Source organism: Gymnogyps californianus, chromosome 1 (genome assembly GCF_018139145.2).
Source record: "Gymnogyps californianus isolate 813 chromosome 1, ASM1813914v2, whole genome shotgun sequence".
Lineage (NCBI taxonomy): Eukaryota > Metazoa > Chordata > Aves > Accipitriformes > Cathartidae > Gymnogyps > Gymnogyps californianus.
The window spans coordinates 84,630,317-84,651,034 of NC_059471.1; the positions used below are offsets into that span (position 1 = coordinate 84,630,317).

The window sequence follows — 20,718 nt, forward strand, 5'->3', positions numbered from 1 at the left end:
GTACTTACTGCAAGACAAATTATATATACGCACCTTTTATTCTTGCTTTATTCTTCCATATAAATATCTGATTAGGTAACACCGTATTGTGCTAATAAGCCATACTAGCTTGTAAGGACTTGTTTTTCAGGTCACCCTCTAAAAAAGGCCTAGCCATGTCCAAGGGAGTACCTGTAGCCAACCATCAAATCCTAACATGCGAAATGTGTCCGGTCTGAGACGGATAGCTCTCAGCTTTCTAAGCTTAAAACAGAGGGGACAGGGGGATCTTTACCACGGCAGAATCCCCATTGGCTGCATGTGGAAGACACTCAGTATAGACACCGTATTTAATGATGATTACACCAGAAGCAGACCAAGGCAACTGTGGAGTAGGTTTATCCAGTATTTGGATTCAACAAGGCTAGGATTTTACATTTAGGAAATGCATTTTCACAGTTTCCATGGCATTTTTATTTCAATTAAGCCAGAATGAGATTCTAGTCTCCTTGGCTGTGGGAAGCAATCTGAAACCAAAATATATGGCTTAGAGGCAGCAATTGAAATCAAAGGGAAATTCAGAAGAATGTGTCATTATGATATTGCCCATGTCTAGATGACTAAAGAAAACAGCATCTAAAAGTGCAGGAGCATATATTTTACTTTCAGACTGGAATCTCCTACAAATAAATGGCAAAAAACCCCTGTTGGTAGTAAAGACAATCAGACTGTGTGAAAGCAAGAATGTTCCAGGTTCCCTCTCATAAGGAATTTCCCTACAAAGAATATGACTAACACACATGATTTTTTAAAAGCTCACTTGTAATAAGATTTTTTTTATTTAGTAGAAGAAATTAAAACTAGGAAGAAAATAGTGATATTTCACTTCATGAGGGGAGCGGAAATTCTGGATTATGTTCTGGAATTGGATTCTTAATAAACAAACTCATTATTAAATAACTATTCGTTCAGGCAACTAAAATGGTTATCCTGTGGTAGCACCTCAGTTCTGTATTATTAAATAGATAGAATAAATAGATAGAAGGTCATTCTCCAAAGCTGTACTTTAATTTTCAGATTCACCGTAATGCACAAATCTTTAATTGTAGGTCAGCAGTAGATCCTTTGTAGTAATTTAGCTTTAAAGCAATTAAGTTCTTAATGCCACTGTAACATAAATTTTCCCTACCATTTTCAGCTTAGCTGAAAGGAGAGGGCGAAATGTTGCCTTTGGGCACATTAATATAAGTTATATAGACAGATGAATGAACTTCATTTGGTATTTGAAGTTACAAATTCTCATTCAAATCCCGAAGAGCTGTATCTGACTCTGAAGCTGTTATCTAAAATATATCTCAGCTTAGGTCATAATGTGTGAAACCATAATCCTTCTTAAATTAATTTTTCATCTCACCAAATACTTACGTAGTACTTTTCATCCGCACTGCTTTCCAAAGGACATCCATCTGGGTAAACTGAGGCATGCACTAACAAATTCGTGCTGTGAGGAATAAAATCCCTTCTCACAATCCTCACTTCTGGACTCTAGCAGAAGGCATCTTCTCCAGATCCTAAACCAGATATGATCATATATGATCATATATCTATCCTACAAACTACAATACAGGTCAGAGATACTAAAGCTAGCTTTAAAAAAGATATCTCAGAAACTGCATAGTCATGGCAAGAAGGAGCAGGACATACAGTGCTACTGGGAATGAATTACCAGTTTCACAGAAACTATGGACAAAAGGGTATCATTTTCTTCACTGTAAGTTGCAGTTTTACAAAGTAATACAACTAAGAGGAGATGGGGCCCATCTGAGAGACGTGGAACAAAGCATACTAGACATCCAGTTTCTGATTCATCAAAGAGGACTTCAAACTCATTTTAGAGGGAATTAAAGCTAAAAGCTCCTGGGTAAGAGAAATTAGAAACAACATATAACTAAGTCAGTCCTCAGACTGAGCTGGTCAAAAATCTGCAATGAGGAGTGAGAAAACCCAGCAAGAATATTTTGTCAAAAGCAATGTTTATCTGTCCAAACACAAAGGCTTCTTCCTTTAAAGTTTTCCTCGGGACTCTCACTTATTCAGTGATGGTGAGAGCTGAGATACCTGAAGTGCACGACATGAGATAAAATAAGAAAAAGGTGGCATAATAGTCTATATTACAATGCAATCTTTTGGGAAGTAAGACCCTCTAAGTCAAATATTTGAAAACGCTATGGGGAAGAACATAAAGTAAAAGAATGTTTTCTCTAATATTGGGATATTTTTCATGATCATAAAAGGTAGCCCAGGAGACTGTGTAGGGTGTCTTCCTCTGTTCTGTTGTGAGTCAAAAGATGAAGAAGGGCACGGCAAGCCTCAGGATGAAAAAAGCACCCAGAGGGTTTGACTTCACATGACTGAGGCAGTTCTTAAAATCTACCCTGAGCAACAGCAAAAAACTCACAGAACACCCTAGAGTAGAGAGAGAGAAATACAGTGGAAAAATACTGCTAAATTGTTACAGGATTGTTGTCACAGCAATGATGGACCAAGGGTAAAGTGAGGCATGATTTGTGGGGAGAAGTAGTATTTTTATTAGATCAAGTTACATTGTTGGGAAAAACAAACTAAATTTCATGTACACAAGCTCTCCTTCAGATGACCCAAAAGCTTGACAAAATTCTTCTAGATAAATCTTTTCATTTCATGAAGATTGTTACATCTGCCTTCAGGTTTGCTTCTCCTCTCTAACTTCACAAAGTGTTAACCAATGTGTCAAAGAATCAGCAAAGCACAGGCTATCAGTTCAGACAGAAGTAGACACCTGTTCTTTTATCAGGTTCATGCTGCTGAACACTGCAGTAAATATTAGCAGAATGTTTGTAAGTCTGTACAGCAGAAACAAAAATGACATAAATTAGCACCCTCGTAAATTAAGGCTCCTTGCTGCTAAAGAACAAAGCAAGCAAGCAAGCAAGCAAGCAAGCAGACTGGGTAACAGTCTTTTACCCCTTTCACACTCACATATTCCTCTGCTTCACACAACGAGATGACCAACAGATGTTGAAGGTATCATCTTAGAAAAAGCAGTTTCAGAGAACTGCCACTGACACATTTTATTTTGTACCTAGATTTTTACTTTACACAGTCATATTTTAAGCTATGCATAGCCTCTTGGTTAAACTTCTACACTTGCATCACTGCAACATTAAATATAAAAGCACATAAGCATAAACTTTGTATGATTACTCTAACCTGCCCTAGTAAGCCTTCTGTCAAAAGCATCAACTAAAACAATCCCAGGACTACTTCTACACACTTCTCAATTTAACAAGCAATCATGTCTTTGTTCCCCAGTGAACTCAGAGCTGCATTACCCTGAGTAAAAAGCAGATCATTACATGTATAATCTCATCCCTAATTCACTTAGTTATGCAAGTAGCAAATCTAATTCATGCCCCTCAGGAGGTCTGATTCTCTCCTGCTCACAATACTGTGCTGCTATCTAACTTCACATAGCCAGGAGAGCTTTGCATCTTCAATTAGTTGGAGAGAAATGTTTGTTGGTCAAAACCTTTCTTTCTTAAAGCTTGTGTAAAACTGAAAGAAGATGCTCCCATGAGTGGTGTCCTTGTAAGTCTGTATACACAAGTCTAGCAATAATAATTATGTTAGCAGTAAGATAGCTTACACAGAAATAACTCTAAATTGGGAACCTGCTTTATACTCAACTATAAACTAGCACTGACCAAACTTTGTAAAAGACGTCACATTATGCTCCCAAGACTAAACACAGGGAAAGTACATTAGCCAGCCACAAGCCTTAGAAGTTAATGTTTTGACTGTTCAAAATTTTGGATGCCTATTCAATTTCTCAAACCTTGAGACTCAACCAAGGCATATTATTAGGCAGGTATGTTAACAGGAGTTCAAGCTCTTCCAGGTAGTGCCTGCATTGGAACTATGCTGAGAACAGTTTTCTTCTATGTTTACAAGCTTCCTTCTATCCCTTTTGGAATAAACTAAATTAAAATCCTGGGTAGGACAAACGAATGAGTAGCACATCCAGCAGAGGAAAAGATAAGTATTCCCCAGCCTGAGGCTGGCACTAGCAGAAGCAGAAGCTGGCACAGGCTCTTATGAGCCAGCAGGGATAATAACTGGATGGACAAAGCAGTGATGCAGCAAGTTCCAGCCATTAGAGAGAAAAAAGAGGTGCTGTCACTTCTTCCTGCTGAATCTGTGCCACCCCAGAGAATAGGGTTCAAGATTTATTTAGCCAAAAAGAGAAAGCAAGAGGGGTTCTTTAACCTATTTATTACGGCACTGGTTTAGCAAACGGGAGTCCTGTGCTCTGGCTCCTTTGCCAACAACTGTTTCTGTCTTTTGTTCAATAACTACTTAAAATACATACACAGTCTAAAGACCTGGGCTCAGGTGCTCTCCCTGCCTCCCTCCCTCCCAAGTAACCTCCTGTTGCCTCACCTACAGAATCATATACTTGCTGCTTCTCCAACACGGGACCGGTGGGGTTTTTTGCAGATTGCCCTAATGTTGTTATGACAGCAATGAATATTGGCACTGAGAATCGATTTTAACCGTGTTGCGTGGGCAGCCCCCAAAGGAGAGGGGGCCTGGCTGCCTCTGAAACTCAGGAGGAAATTGGACACGTCTCCTACATCCCGGGGGAGTGCTCTGGGAAATGGATTGTTATTCGGCAAGGTAGGAGGCACACTACATGGTAACACACGACAGCAGATGCTGTTGCTGCATCTTGCGTGGAGCTGGGCCCAGCAAGGGCATTCAGAGAACGCTTACCTGAGCACCCACACTGGGGAGACACTGGTACAGGGTCCTGGCTGGGCTTAGGCAAGAAAGAGTTGATAAATTCGAGGCCTTCGCTAACACAGAGATAGTTTGAGGCCCACGGGAAGGATGAGTGTTGTACTCTGGGGAAGCTTAGGCTACCGAGGGGTGAGTCTGCTTATCTGAGCCCCCAAAAACAAGGGAGCCAGTTAAATCTAGCTGATTAGAAACGATGAGCTGATGGTAGTGACTAATCCCCACTTCAGCACCTACACATCAGGAATAGGACCATCTGACCAAACATAGATATCTGAGCCATTTGGGCCAGGCTCTTCTTTAAGGTTCATGACAAGAAAGCAGCAATACCCACGGGTGATTCATCTCATCTGCTAAGGATGACTGAAAAGCACACGTTTTTTCTGCTGATTATAAAAGGAGCCTGTGGTGAGTAGCTCACATATAGGCATCAACGTTTAGCTAAACTGATACTGTCAAGGTGCTTAGATGAGCATGGTTCACCTATTTTAAAACAAGGACTGTGGTGCTCCATTTTGCATAACGTCCCACTGCTCAAGCAGGACACTCACCAAGCTCAAAGAGGACGCAGATCAGGCCATCCAGGGTGACTCAAGCACTATGCTGCCTGATTTCTGGTCTCAAATGGGAATACAGGCCCAGCAACTCAGAGCAGGATGTCTGCGTGGAAGTTTGAGGAAGCTTTCAGCAAAAAAATGGCCGGTAAGAAGGTGAACACAACACCCATACAGGACAGGAACCATTTTTGGGTGTCACAGGAACACTTGATGGTTTGAGAGCTTTCTATTGGCACACGCTCATTAGATGCACGTTGGAGGCACTCACAGCAGTGTGCTTCCCCAGGTGGGTTCAGAACTGAATCACGCCGGCATTTGGAATGGATCTTCAGTTTTATTTCCTCCAAAAGGCACTGAGGTCTGGTGCACAACAACTGCTGTGGGAAACCAATCACATGTAGTAAATGGAGAGGGTTTGCTTCAAAACTGCATTATTTCTCCAAATTGCTAATTCAGACTTAAACAATGAGGAGCATGTTCCAAAGGCAGCAAAAGTAATATTCAAACTAAAAGACACCTGAGGTCATATTTTTATTTCTCAGATTGACTCTGTGAAATCAGGAGTTTATTGAAGCTGTTATTGGGTGAGGTTATGTTATGCAGAAGCTCAGAGCAGACTATCCTAACTATTTTAAATATATGGAGTTTTGGATTATGCTTTAATCCAAGACTTGAGTCAGTTCTTAGGTTATCCAAACTATGCTACTGTTAACTTCACTAGCAGCTTCCAACTGTTAAGTTTCTTAAATTATTAACAGAGAGCCCATAAAGGTAGAAAAGATAGACTTACCTTTCCAGGAGCACTCCTGAAACACAGAATGTTTTCTACACTTCAGGCAAAGCTGGTTTTCTAGGCTCTGATCCAAATCTGTGAGAGCATGTTACCAGGAGTCCAATAAGGCAACCAATTTCCTCAACTGAACTAGGATGTTACAAGCAGAGAAAATATTTCATATACAAACAAACCATCAAAGTGTAAAGATTAAAGTACACAGTTTTTACAAGATGAAAGACAGTTTAACAGGCATTATTCTAGCAGCAGGTCAGCTAGGTCAGACCAGGATGTTAGATCCTGCAATCCATGAGGAATTTTAAGGAGCAAGGAAGCAGACCGCACTGAAGATGACTCACTTGTATATGAATAAAGAACAACAGAACTGGTCCACCCCTGTGCTCCATGAAAAGTTAATTCACATTAAAAAAAACCCCATAGTTAAAAAAAAAAAAAGCTTACAGACAAAAGCAGAAGAATCAACCAGAGATTGGAAAATCAACATTTCTGGAATTGCTGTTCAGAATGAACTTCCAATTGAGGCAACATAGACATTTTCTTTGGATATCTAATAGATGCTTATGTAAATATTCTGAGTGATTTTAGGGGAATTACACAAATATGAACCTCCTACATAACAGAAAATATGTAGATTCTTTTCGTATCCTTATTTTAGATGAGTCCTTAATTCATTTCACCCTGTCAGTACACAGTGGTTAACAATTCAGATACAGTTGAATACCTGAAAAATCTAGACAGTACTGAGAACCTGATACAGGGAGAAGTATCTGAGACACTAAGTTCATTGCCATCAAAAAGATAAAGACTGCTAATTGGGAAAATGAGTGAAATCCTTGAACAAAGCGCTAACCATGTCAACAGTGGGGACAGGGTGAACTGGTAAGAGGAAGAGTTTGTCTGGAAGTTATCACAGAGCTAACAGCTACCAATTCACTATGCTAGCATGGAAAACCTAAGCACTACGTGGGATAAAATGCTGAGGCACAGAAATATATCATGACTCTCATGCAGATGCCCAAGCGAAGGAGCCTCCTCTTGCTTGTGTGCAAGAAGGAGGTGTTATTCAGTCCTAGGTACGGAAAGGATTATATAGTTTGTTTGCTTCCCTGTCACGTTGCAGTGAGTGAGTTTCCCCAGGATGCTGGAGGAGGCCACGTGCTCTCCCAAGGGCAACATTATTCTGATTCCCTCCTTGATCCACCTTACTCTTTTTCTCAGCAAATTTTAGTCACCTCACACATGCAAACAGTGAAGTTGGGGGAAATGAGCTTCAGCCAGTCCCACACAGGTTTCCACAGCCCCTGTTCACTTCTGTACTGATCTGGCTTCACTGCCAGCTGTAGCCAAGCTGACTCAGAAGTCCTATATGCTGTAATTACACTCCCTACTGACATCAAGACACACACAGCGTTTGGGGAGAACCTTTCATTTGCATTGCCATGGTAACTGTAACATTGCTCCCATGAGGAGGTTAGCTCAGGTTGTCACTTGTTGCTCTTGCACTTGATCCTCCCTTAACCTCCTCCACACCCTTTTGGGCAGCAAGTCCCTGCCCTTGCGGTCATTGCCAATCTGCCTTTTCTTTCCTGAAAACTTCCTTTATCTTGGGGCTGCAATTCCTGCTTACACAGATTCTTGCAGAGAACTCAGCCTCTACTGTCAAGCTGTTGCTCAAAACCTCCAGTGTCTTCCTGGCAAGCTAGGGCTTAGATGCCTCCAAGGGAATTTAGGAGAACCATGCCTGAGTCCCCTGAATCCCAGGTGACAGGAAGCCCTTTTTGGTACCACTCTGTAACCAACAAAGTCACAGTTTGTGTGATATGAATATGGCACCACTTCAGTGGCTTCAGAAAAACAGCAAGCTAGTGCAGGATCCAGCCCACCCTTCCACAAGTACTCCCTAATGAGGAATAGTCTGGTTGGCCAAGCAGATCCTCCTCAGTGTCTCAGGAAAACTTAGATATATGCCTCTCCATTAGATTCAACCTCTGCAGGCATCACATTAGCACATGAAGGTTATCTCTCCAAGCTGCTAAATAAACTACGAAAGAAACCTCAGCTTCAAGGTAGTGCATGTTAAAGTATGTTCAGCAGATGCTAAAGGACTTCACATGTAAAGCTTACAGTGAAACAGGAACCCATGCTGCTGAGATACAATACTTGACTAGAGATATTCAGTAAGATACAGCTCTGTCCACAGTATCAGTTAAGTGCTATACCTACCCCACTGTCACATCCAAACTCGGATGCTGCTCCCCTTGTTTACAAACAAGCACAGCCTCTGGTCCAACTCAACCAAGCTACTAAACTTTCTGAGAGGGAAAACCTGAGTGTAACTGGCATATCAGCACAGGACCACTTTCTGGATGAGGCAGGCATAGATTTTAAGTGTCATCCTCCAAAACACCCAACAGATCTTCCCAACACCCAACAGATCTTTAGCCCCCAACACCCACACCCAACAGATCTTCAGTCAGGTTTTCCCAGACAGAATGGTTTAGCTATCTCTAGGCTAGTAAACTATACAGGCTCACAGAACATGCCCAGGAACAGGTACCTGATGATCCCCCATGGCAAAATACAGCACAGCTTTGTCCCAGGGTACCTAGCACTCTCCCCCAGGCACCCTTCTGAGAGTTAGCATGCACTAGTGACCTTTGCCAGCAGGCAGCCTGAATGTGGCCCCCTTCTTTGGAGGTAAGTGAGTTTCATAGAATCACAGAATAGTTGAGGTTGGCAGGGACCTCTAGAGATTGTCCAGTCCAACCCCTGGCTGAGAGCAGGGTCAGATACAGCAAGTTGTTCAGGGCTGTGTCCAGTTGGGTTTTGAGCATCTCCAATGATGGAGACTCCATCACCTCTCTAGGCAACCTGTGCCAGTGTTCAACCACCTGCACCATAAAAAAGTTCTCTCTTAAGCCTGTGTTTCAGTTCCTGCCCATTGCCTCTTCTTCTGTCACTGGGCACCCCTGAGAAGAGAATGGCTGTGTCTTCTTTATTCCCCTCGCATCAGGTATTTATAAACATTGGTAAGATCCCCCTTGAGCCATCTCTTCTCCAGACTAAACAATGCCAGCTCTCTCAGCCTCTCACCATATGATGGATGCTCCATCTCCATGGTCCTTCACTGGACTCACTCCAGTATGTCCATGAAAGTTTAGCTGTACGGAAGCAATCTCAGCCACTGTAGTTGGGCTCAAAAGACTACTGTCCCTGCCCTAATGTAATATTACAAACATAGCCCTTGAGCCTAAGCAACAGTGAATTGAGCCAACATAGGATGGAAAATACAGATTTCAGATCTTGCTGTGCTCCAAGTATATGCTAAAGAGGAGTTTTAACCAGTGGTACTGACCTAGACAGTTTAGTACATTAGGTTACCTGCTCAACAGTTCATGCTTCCCAAGGAGGAAGAATGGATCCAAGTCTATCAAGACGGCATCACGCAACGTACATATGCATATCAATGCTCTCAGAGTAAATATATCTTTCTTTCTACATCTTTTTCATTACATACCTCATTTTGGAATGAAAACACTACAGCAAACTGCTTTATTTCATTGTTATCCCTTACAAGAATCCAAATTCCATTATTCACATGCAAATGAAAAACCTATAAGCAATCTCACTCTGTTAAAATTTGGTGTGTATTTCTATATTAGCAGGCTGTCTTTCTTGTCCTGCCACAGCACTAACAAAATACTGCTCTCTGCTAGATTGCTGTATTAGGTGTAAACACAAAAATGGAAATGAACACATTTCCACTGAAGGTCCTTACTCGAACAGGACGAGAGGTCTGAAATAATGCAAAAGCACGCTTCACAAACATTTTGCTTCAGAAGGATGAGTCAACCTTCAAACTTTGTCCTCTATCCATGCTCAGGAATTACTTCTTCAGACTTTGGACTGTGTAAGGTTTGGCTTTTTCACATCCTCCTCTCTCTTTAGTGAGAGAAGCCTAGCTATAGGTTGCTTGTGACAATCATGCTTCGTTTCACAGAATGGTTGAGGTTGGAAGGGACCTCTGTAGGTCATCAGGTCCACCCCTGCTGCTCAAGCAGGGCCACATAGAGCCTGTTGCCCAGGACCATTATCCAGGCAGCTTTTGAGTATCTCCAAGGATGGAGACTCCACAACTTCCCTGGGCAACCTCTGCTAGTGCATGGTCACCCTCACAGTGAAAAAGTGTTTCCTGATGTTCAGATGGAGCCTCCTGTTTCAGTTTGTGCCCATTGCCTCTGGCCCTGTCACTGGGCGCCTCTGAGAAGAGCCTGGCTCTGTCCTCTTTGCACCCTCCCTTCAGGTATTTATACACATGGATGAGATTTCCCCCCTCGAGCCTTCTCTTCTGTAGGCTGAACAGTCCCAGCTCTGGCAGGCAGGTGTTCAGCCATCTCCAGGAAAGCAGGGCTTCATCATGTGTAACAGCGACTTGGGAAGACAAACGCCGTATCTCTGAACGTCCCCCCCTTCCTCCTTCTTCCTCCAGCTTTTACTGCTGAGCATGATAACATATGGCATGCAATAGCCCTTTGGTCAGTTGGGGTCAGCTGTCCCGGCTGTGTCCCCTCCCAGCTTCTTGTGCACCCCCAGCCTCCTCGCTGGTGGGGTGGGGTGAGAGGCAGAAAAGGCCTTGACTCTGTGTAAGCACTGCTCAGCAGTAACTAAAACATCCCTGTGTTATCAATGCTGTTTCCAGCACAAATCCAAAACACAGCCCCATACAAGCTACTATGAAGAAAATTAACTGTATCCCAGCCAAAACCAGTACACTCTCAGCCTCTCCTCACAGGAGGGATGCTCCAGTCACCTTAGTGGCCCTTCGCTGTACTCCCCCTAGTATGCCCATGTCTCTCTTGTACTGGGCAGCCCAGAACTGGACACAGCACTCCGGGTGTGGCCTCACCAGGACTGAATAAAGGGGAAGGATCACCTCCCTTGACCTGCTGGCAACACTCCTAATGCAGCCCAGGATTTGGCTGGAAAAGGCTCGTTTGCCTTCTTCCATTTCAGAAATGGCATGCTGCTGCTTCTGTCAGCTCAAATAGGAGACAAATCCCTTGTGGCAGTGATGTGTTTGTCTCCAGGATACTGCTTTGTGTAGCACAGTTAGCAGGAAGAGGATTGGTAAGGGCACTGGGAGATCAAGGTGCTGTTTCCAGCTTCACTCCAGGTTGCATGTCTTTTTGTCCCCTCAGGTTTTTTTTGATAAATCACACAGACAATACAACTGGGACAGGACTAAATGAAAAATTCCCTCCTTGACACCACAGTTCACAATTGGCACCATGATTCTTTAACACAGTAGCTAAACACTTCTGAATAACACAATTTAATATATTTAAAAATACATTTGCACATTACAGACAATCTTAGGAAATGCTTCACCTTTCACAAACCAGTGTACAGTGTCTCTCATTGGGGAAGACATACAGTGACACCAATTCTGTCAATACCTGCTATTTCTAAGGCACACATTTGCAAACCACTTTAGAAAAACATTGCCATAGGAATACATTTCATATTTCCTTACCATTAAAGCTTCTTTTAGTGAAGAGATAAATTGGCTGTGTAACCTGAGATTTTCTAAAGCAATGCAAAGTTCTCAAACTTACTGTTTTACAAAGCTGTAATATGGGACATGGTGCTTTTTACCTTTGTACAGATATTTACCTTTTGATGAGTTAAAAAAGTCACTTTGCCCAACACCAAAATGAAACACAAAGCTCAAAATTCAGAGATTTTCTTCCTAGGAAAGGGTGCCCCAGGCATTTGGAGCCTGTCAGTTACATAGCTCAGGTCCAGCCTCTGTGACAGGTCTGACGATGCCACATTGCTAATGGGATCCAGCCTTAAACACGGTATAGCACCTCTCGCCTTCCCCTTCTACCTCAGTGATTCAGGCTGCAGTCCTGGCTTTGCAGGGCTGCCTGCAATTGTCATGCAGTGGAACAGCTTGTGATTTCTAAATTAAAATACATAGTTCTATTCTATTGGGGAATGAGTGTCATGACCATGGAGTGGTCACTGGATGAGGGAAAACAAGGGTGAACCTTAATTCACCTTTATACTCATTTATTGAAATTAACTACGTGTTGCATGGCTGGAGCCCAGATAATGCTCCAGGTTTATGACTGGTTCTTCTACAACTTTCATACAAATGTTAAAATCTAACTTGAACACATGAGTGTATTTACTTTCTCTCTTACAAAATAGAAATACAAAACCGCCTTCTAATATCACTTCTGTAATTTTGTAGGTCAGAATTACATTCAGTATTATCAGACTTTCAGGAGAAACAGAGCAAATGAACTTTTGTAAAGTGAAATCACTTACAAAAGCAAAGTGAAAAGACATGTATCCAACATCAATTATTATAATCACAAAGAGCTGAAATACAGCAACAATTTCTCATTTGTACATATTGGACAGCAAAAAAGTGGAAAAAATATATATACAACAAGCTTAATAGGGAACCAAATCTGAAACAGTTCTCTGCTGCTCATGGATAAGACAACTTTCCCTTAATTTTTTTAGTGCATTCCCTCTCATTCACAAGAACTAATGCATTTTATCTTCCTGTTCTAAGGCGAACTGAAAACAACCAAATCTTCCTTCAAATCAAGAACAGTTGTGAACAACTGAATTAATACATATTCACCTGAGATCACTCTGAAATATAGGACAAGATCAATAACAATTAACAGCCAAGGTGCACAACCATTTTGTAATTTTTAAAGAGAAACAGCATTTATACAGAATAGTTTTTGCTACAGGACAGTAAAACTGTCATCTGTAAAGAGAATTATTGAAAACGGTATTGGAGGAGACACTATGAGGACCATAAGCAGCTTACTCTTCTACTTTCTTCTATTCAATATTGTCCTGTTCCCAACTTTCTGTAACATAAAAAGGGAGGGAAAGGAAGAATAAGTGGAAAAAAATTAGTTATTAAAAATATTTCTTCTGTAACTCAGTTTATTTCATTCTTATGTCAGTTTCTCTCAAATCCGTTGACTGACTTCAAAGTAGTCCTATGGTAAATACAACAAGTAGGTGCATTTCATCTAGGTCAAACAGCATAAAGCAAAACCACAAAGCTAAATATAGTCTACATGTGTATCCAGCTCCGATTAATGGGTAGAATTAACCCCGAGATAAAAATAAATGAGCCAATGCTTCTATCCTTCTTTTATATCTGCAATTAGTTATTTAATCCGTTCTAGAGTAATTCTGTTGAATACAATTGGTAGCCACTAGCGACATGTTCAAACAAAATCAGCTTGACTACTGATCACTACTTAAAAGCATCACAAAAGTACATTCATCCAAAGTCACATCTGCAATGGTAAACAGAGAACTACCGTTCATAAATTCCATTGAGGAAAGCAAGGTCAAAGCTAAAGGGGCTGTCCTGTACTCTGTGTTGGTCTCAAGAAACAGAGCCATAGTGATGTTTGGAGGTGGGAAGGATCTGGGCAAGAGTGAAAAGGAACATTTTGTCTACTTATTTTTTGGTCACTCTAGGACATGCATCAGTACTCTATCTGCATGCACTAGGTCATGAAATCATTTAACATTCTGTTCTCCCCTCTCATGATTTGAGGATGTATTATTATCTTTAACATGTGGCACATGAGAGGGAAAAAGAAACAAATTAAAAATCACAGAAGAAAGTCATGCTGCGGCCAAGGACTAAACTCCAATTTCTAGCATCTCATGCCAGTATTTTAATCAGGAGACCATCAGGCAGAAATGCATCATTCATATGCAGCCTTAATCGTCTGTTTGGCACAGCTCCTTAGCGACTACACCATGTGAGAGGAATAAAATCAGAGGGGAAAGTTGTGTCCTGCTTACAGAAGCGCTCAGAAACACTGAAAAGCATGAATGCACACATGTATCAGAGTACCATACCAGCCACAACTCTGATGAATCTGTGTAGGGAAAATAAAATAAGACTAAGATTCAAATCCAGATCCTGCAGAGATCAGGTGTCTCACAGGAAATATAACCTCCAAACTGAAAGGAAATCTATGGCTACCATGTTTACAGGTGAAAAAACAACCAATCCAACATCACTTTGGCAAAGCCTATGGCAAACAAAGCTACGATTTTATAAAACTTGTTTGTATCTCTATCACTCTGCAGATTAAATCCAAGTATTTATCTTGGGATGTCTTCATTGTATCAATGCATCAAACGCAATTACAGGTGAATATTAATGCAAAATAAAAAGTCATGTCAACATAGTGTACTCGAAGGGATCCAAACTTGCAAACCGAAGTAACAACAAAAAAAAACCCCACCACAATTTTTAAATGTATTTTCATTGTATCTTCAAACACTAACACAACTTGATTTTGTACGGCATCGTACTATAAGCTGTACCCAAAACACTTAGTAGACTTTAATATCACAGTTGCAGAGTTAAGCAACAGAAGAGGAAAACAATTAAGTGCTGCAGGCAAGGAAGAAAACATATGCTCTTAGATGGGATGTGAAACAAAAGGGAGAATCAAGATAACTTTGTCTCCTGTTTTAAGTCTAGAAGAAATAAATGTCATAAAGCAGTATCAAAACAATTCAGTTTACCTCAATAGCATCATCCATTTCTGTGATCTCATACAATCATTTCAGCTTGTTTCTGAATTAGAAAACTCTTTTTCTGGAGAGCTGTCATCACTGAGGTCACTGTAGCTGTCACTGTTAAAAGCAATACACAGTCAGAAGGATCTAAAACAAATACTTTATTTCAAACCCTCCAACCCAGATGATGCATATGACCAACACTTTCCTCAAATGCAACCCACTTCCAGAAAACTACTTTAAGCTCATGCTCAATTTTGGTATTTTAGAATGCCTTCCTCTACAGGAATGGGCTTAAGTTTGGAGTCTAAGACCTGATGTGAAAAAACATTCTACCTGATAAACAGTATGTTCAATTTCTTTTTACTTGGCTCCTGTACATTCATTCTACAGTTTGCTGGTGCTGTGTGCCTACGACCATGATTAACAACATGGAGAATAACAGGTATTCAGAGCAAGACTAAAAGGAATTTCTCCTAGATGATAAAGAAAATGATTGTTTTGACCACAGAAAAAGTTAAGACAGCTTTAACTTTATTTACTCAGAATGCTTCAATTTATACTTAAATTACAATTCTTGCTCTTCCAGTGAGAACATAAATCATTTTCATTGCACTAAGCAATATCCTGACAGTTTTTCCTGAGGTTTTTATCCCCTTCTGCTGTGTCCTGAGAGAAGTCGACCAGTTTTCACAGAACAAACTGCCATGCAAGTGATTGTTTTATAAGTGGCCAGAACAAGGAAACAGTGAAGAACAGGAATCACCACAGCGACTAAGAGAAAGAAGTGCCCACAAACCACATTTTCAGTCAGCTGTGATGTCTATTGTGTCTCCAGGTTTATCTTAACTCTAAGTGCACCTCTTCAGAAGAACCTCCAGCCTCAACCTCCCCCTACTATACTTCACTTCTACACTCTGTTTTCCAGATACTTGAATTTCCCAAGATCAGAAGCCAGCAAAGGGAGCCCAGGGAACTGATAAGTACATTTGAGCAGCAATAATTCTGGTCAGCTCTGTGATACTTCAGAGCACAGGTTATGGTTAGCACAGTACAGGCGGGGATCTCAGACCTCGTTTGTGTGGGTACACCAGTGTCAGCCTTGGGTACCAACTCTACTCCAGCCACTGCACAGCTGTCTTGTCACATCTCACTCTTATCACATACACCTTCATCCTCCAGCCAACAGGACCTCAGTCACGTCACGCTCCCCACCTCTGGGCACGATCTCCTACTGACACATCAAGCACATAGCCCATGACCCACCTAGACACAGCCTTATCAGCTGATCCACAGTGACTGCCTGCTGTGTAATGTTTCAAGGGGAACTATGTAAGCCCGCAGCTGGAGATCTTTGATCTAGACTGCAATGTGGAACAGTGAACAAACTGCACTCAGCTACACTGGTGCTTGTTACTGAGCACTACCTTGTAGCCTGAATTTCACCCTCTCTTCTTTGGGAGGGGAAAAAAAAAAAAAAAAAATAAAAAAAAAATCAGAGATTAGGTAAAAACACAGCCATTTTAATAAGAGTGGGACAGGAGGAATGGGACCAACAGTCATCTCATTTAATTTCTACCTCTGACTGTTAGGAACGCCTCCCACAGTTACAGCAAATCACTGTACCAAATTCTGTACAAGACAGTGTAGATATTCCAACTGTTCTAACATTAAGACTTTGCCTACAGCATTCTGCCCTTTATTCGCACGACACGCATGTTGTTGATGCGGTTCTTATAAAGAGTGTGTCATATTGGGCTAGTATGAAATGCTCAATTTGATCATGTCACCAGCTGGCAAACAATTGCACAGTTCAAGTGAGGGAAGTGTTGTTAACAGTATGATCAAGCATGCCAGATGCACACAGACAAACACAACATCACCGACATTGTACTTACTTCTTTCTGAAAGTACCCATGGAAACATGGAATAAAAATTCAGTATTATTAAAAGAGTTTTGCATTTTCACATCACAGCAAAATAGCAAAAATTGTCCACAGAACAGAGGGTAAAACTGTGATTGCAGAGAGCTGCATAATCTTATGATAGCCCTGGTTTAAGCCAAAAGTCTTCAGAGAACTTTTTTTTTTTTAATCGGCTCTGCTGCCCAGTGGCAGTCACAGCGCAAAAACATACACCAGAGCTCTGTATATAACACAGCATGGGAGACAGATGCTTAAATAAAAATGCTCAGGGACCAATGAGGTGAGTGGAGAACTGCCCAGCTTCATCTCTTGAAGACAGTTAGGCGCTGATCCCCACCCAGCACTCTCATCAGTCCTCCCCCACTCAATGACATAGGTTTTAGAGGCATTCACCCACAGAAGCAGTCACACAACACTGGATGCTTCTGTCATTTCATTAACTTACCACTCCAACTTCTCAGGCCTGTTTCCAGTTTGCAGAAGCTGAGGGTCACCTGGCTAGCTACTAGCCCAGAGGCTAAAACACTTACTCAGCCGGTGACAATTTTGTTCCTGTTCCCACACTGCCCAATTCAGTACAAGATTTGACTCCGCATCACAGAGAAGGGCTCTTGTCCTCACATTCCTGACTTTTGCAGTAGCACCTCACAGTCTCCCCTACTTCAGGGCTGTTCTGTGGGGTGTAAGTCAGTTTTCTCTCTAACAGGCAGGCCACAGTGGCAAGAAAAGTAGGGGAAATACCCAGGTAAGGATCAGCTCTTGGGCTTCAGACTCAGGTAACTGTCAGTCTCACAGTTTCAGCTGCTTGAACAATATCTCTAAGCACCCCCAGAAACTGCGGTATCACGGTAACAAGAACAACTTAGGCTCCAAGGAAACCTGAACTTCTTCAGGAGTTAAGCTGCCAGTGGACTTGAAAGCAAACAGGGACTCATGAATCTTGGCATATCTGCACCTGGGTGTTATAGCTCCAAACCAGTGCTGATGTACCGTTCGTAAGATTTACTGTGATACGAACTGTATTCAACTGATGAGTAATCTGAAGAAAAACTCCAGGTGGTATTAACCACAAATGAGTCATCACCTCTCTTCGGAATAAATGTGTACTTCCTTCCAAATTACACTGAGTTGCTACACAGATATCAAGCACAAAACCCAAATGGATATTTTGTGCTCACAGTTGCTAATATTATGCAACCTTACTTAAATGTGCTGGCTGTGAAAGTGGTGGTGGTGGGAAACCAAATAAGCCCAGCTTTTCCTTTATGAAACTCTTTTTCACACTGAGCCCTCAACTGAAAAAATATGCTTACATTTCCTTCAGCAAGTTTTCTCTCAGTTTGTGTATAAATTAATTAGTAATTATCTTGGGCAGGAACCTGACACCCACTTCATCTTGTTTGTAATGACTCTTACAACAGTGGACTCCCAACAAAAAGGAGCTAGTGAGCAGATCTAAGGCCACCACCGCGGTTCTATTCCGCCTTTTTTTTCTCACGGGATCTGGAGTATAAAGATGTGGCCAAGAGAAAAACAGAACAAAACTCAAGAGTATGCAGTGTCACTGCATCTAGTCAGTCAGTTCAGTCTTCAAGATGAAGAATTTTGGTCACTTTGATCCTTACACCTACTCTACCTGTAGTTAACGGAAATACATTCACTGCAATGTGAAACATCTACTAGTACCTAGCTGGCATTTCACTTTGCAGTGAACTGCAACATATTTCCTGACTGGAGCAAGGAAAACATCCTCTGTTGAGAAATTACATTATGGGGTTTTGTTTTAAAGTTCACTCATCCTCAGCTCCCTGTCTTCCAAAGACGTAAGCAATAAAAAGAGCTTCCCCCTGCATGTGTTCCATTATTACCAAATTCATGCCCGTTTCAGATCTCTCTGTTCTACTGACAGAGGTATCATCATACCTCTGCTATGCATCAGTCTAAAGCACAGAAGGAAGCAAGATGAGAAGATTGCCTGTAAGTATGGTATGGAAGGTAGCCGACAGCTGGGGCCACACGGCATGAAGCTGTAATGCATCACCTCAGCAACCAATCTCAGCTGCAAAATCACTAGAATTAAGACTCAAGATTAATTTTAAAGCTATATTTCTCAAACAGGCACTCAATAGCGCCAAACTCCCTGCTTTCAATGTTTTTATTAAGAAACACAGGCAACTGTAAAATGGGTACTCCTTGAACGTTCTGTTTGTTTCACGTGGAAAATCCAGATCAACATTCTTTAGAAACGAAGTATTTGACACAGTTTCAGAGGGGCTATTTTCATCCTTTTTTAACGTATAATTGACAAAAAAGTCCTTTTCCAGAAATGTAAGCAATTTAAACAATTGTTACAGTAATGCTATTCCTTGCAAAGGCAGGAGCCAAGCTAAGTGCATTTCTTCCTCAATGCAAATTAAAGATAAATGTAATTACATTTAGTACAGGCTGTGGCTGTTTAAAACAAACACTTGTTATAGCTTTTGAGAACCTAGCAAAAAGAAATCTGTCAATTATTATTATTTATTCCTCCCAGAAAAAGCTGAATGATTAAAATTATTATAGTCAATAAAACATTATTTAAAATAAATGCATACTTGATTGTGCAATGGTTACAATTGCAGTCACCCATATTTCTCAGTGCATATTTTTATGATCATTATACGATCATAAAAATGATCATATATCATTTATTATGATCACCATCATTATATGATCCCATGCTTCCATGAAACATCATTTCATTGAAGAATCTCTCAGCACATACCTAAGACTCCCCAGTTCCAACCTGCCAGACATCTGCACTCACGTAACTGGACCTAGAATAACGGTTTTATTAGGACCCAGCATTACAAAAATCACAACCAAGATGCCAGAACATATCCGGGTGTTATCAAAACTCTCAGCTGAGTCTTATGCATGGGATTCAATTCATTCAGCTTTAGACATCTTCATCTGAGATAGTTACCATCAGCTTCTTACAAGCAATGGAGAGAAACAGGCACTTGTAGGGTATAATGCTTCTGACCCACTATCATGAGCTATTTGGCTTCTTTAAAGTGCATATTCACTTAGCGACTACAGAAAAAGACTTGGGGTGACTAGCTCAGAAGTGTCGTCACTGTAAACATCTAATATTAAAATGACAAAGTAACTGCCATAACTAACCATTACTAAGTTCATCACTAAGTACCACTATGGTTGAGAAGGGACTTCCTTTAAAACTTTTTCTATAGTTTTCTGTAAGAGCTCTGAGGGTACCAACAGGTCTTAGCTGCCCTGACCATCCTCACCTGGGGCCTCCACCGATGGGCCCAGGAGCCTTGGCTCCCAATCCTTGCCTGAGCTATGTCGCAGGCATGCCTGTACCCTTCTCTGTAGTTCTGTAGTCACTTGTTGACTGGACTTCCTGGATTGACCTCAGACCTAACTCATCACTTTGCACTTCAGCACTGGACTGTCTGTAGGACATGGTGACTGTCACTGGAGCCGGTCCGCTTGCCTTCTTTGGCAACTGTAGCACTGACTCCTGCTGGTGAGGACACTATGCCTAGCAGTACAGTTGCCACCCCTAGCTCCTGGATTGTCTTCTTTTGTGGAGAAGCCCCTCTCTTGCTGCTCTCTTGACTGTCTTCAAACCACAAGATTTTCTTCACTTTCCTCTGAAATGTCTGGATTTGGCAAATGGCAGAAATATGATGCTGTGCCAGATGTGTTCTTGGTTGGGGACAATGTACAGGGGCCATCAGAGATAGCCCTGCCCATACCTTCTTTGTCCCTCCTACACCAGGACATGTCACACAGGCTGTTTCCTGTTCTGTTCGTAGGTGCTTGCCCAAACCTCCCTATACAGCTGATTTGGGAGATAGCTGGACCATCTTAGTGCACTAAGCACCATATAGGTAAATCTTCTTGAGGTTTTTTTCTTTATGCACCACTCCTTCTGTCCTCCGGCCACTTTTGTTCCTTGTCTCTGAATGCAACTCATAAGTCATCTTTTATTAATAACCTGTCTAGAACTTAACAGAGTACTCTGTGACTA

General features: G+C 41.5%; 1 protein-coding gene across 1 annotated transcript in view; it reads right to left on the bottom strand.

The window, feature by feature from the left end:
• Window positions 1-11,396: 11,396 nt before the first annotated feature.
• The window catches only part of CTPS2 (CTP synthase 2), an 83,470-nt gene continuing 74,148 nt past the window's right edge, over window positions 11,397-20,718 (bottom strand). The window contains exons 18-19 of the mRNA XM_050910637.1: window positions 14,761-14,871; window positions 11,397-13,064 (exon numbers count right to left, since the gene is read on the bottom strand). Coding sequence (XP_050766594.1) covers window positions 14,802-14,871 — 70 coding nt within the window. The 3' untranslated portion in view covers window positions 11,397-13,064; window positions 14,761-14,801. The remainder of the gene's footprint in view (window positions 13,065-14,760; window positions 14,872-20,718) is intronic.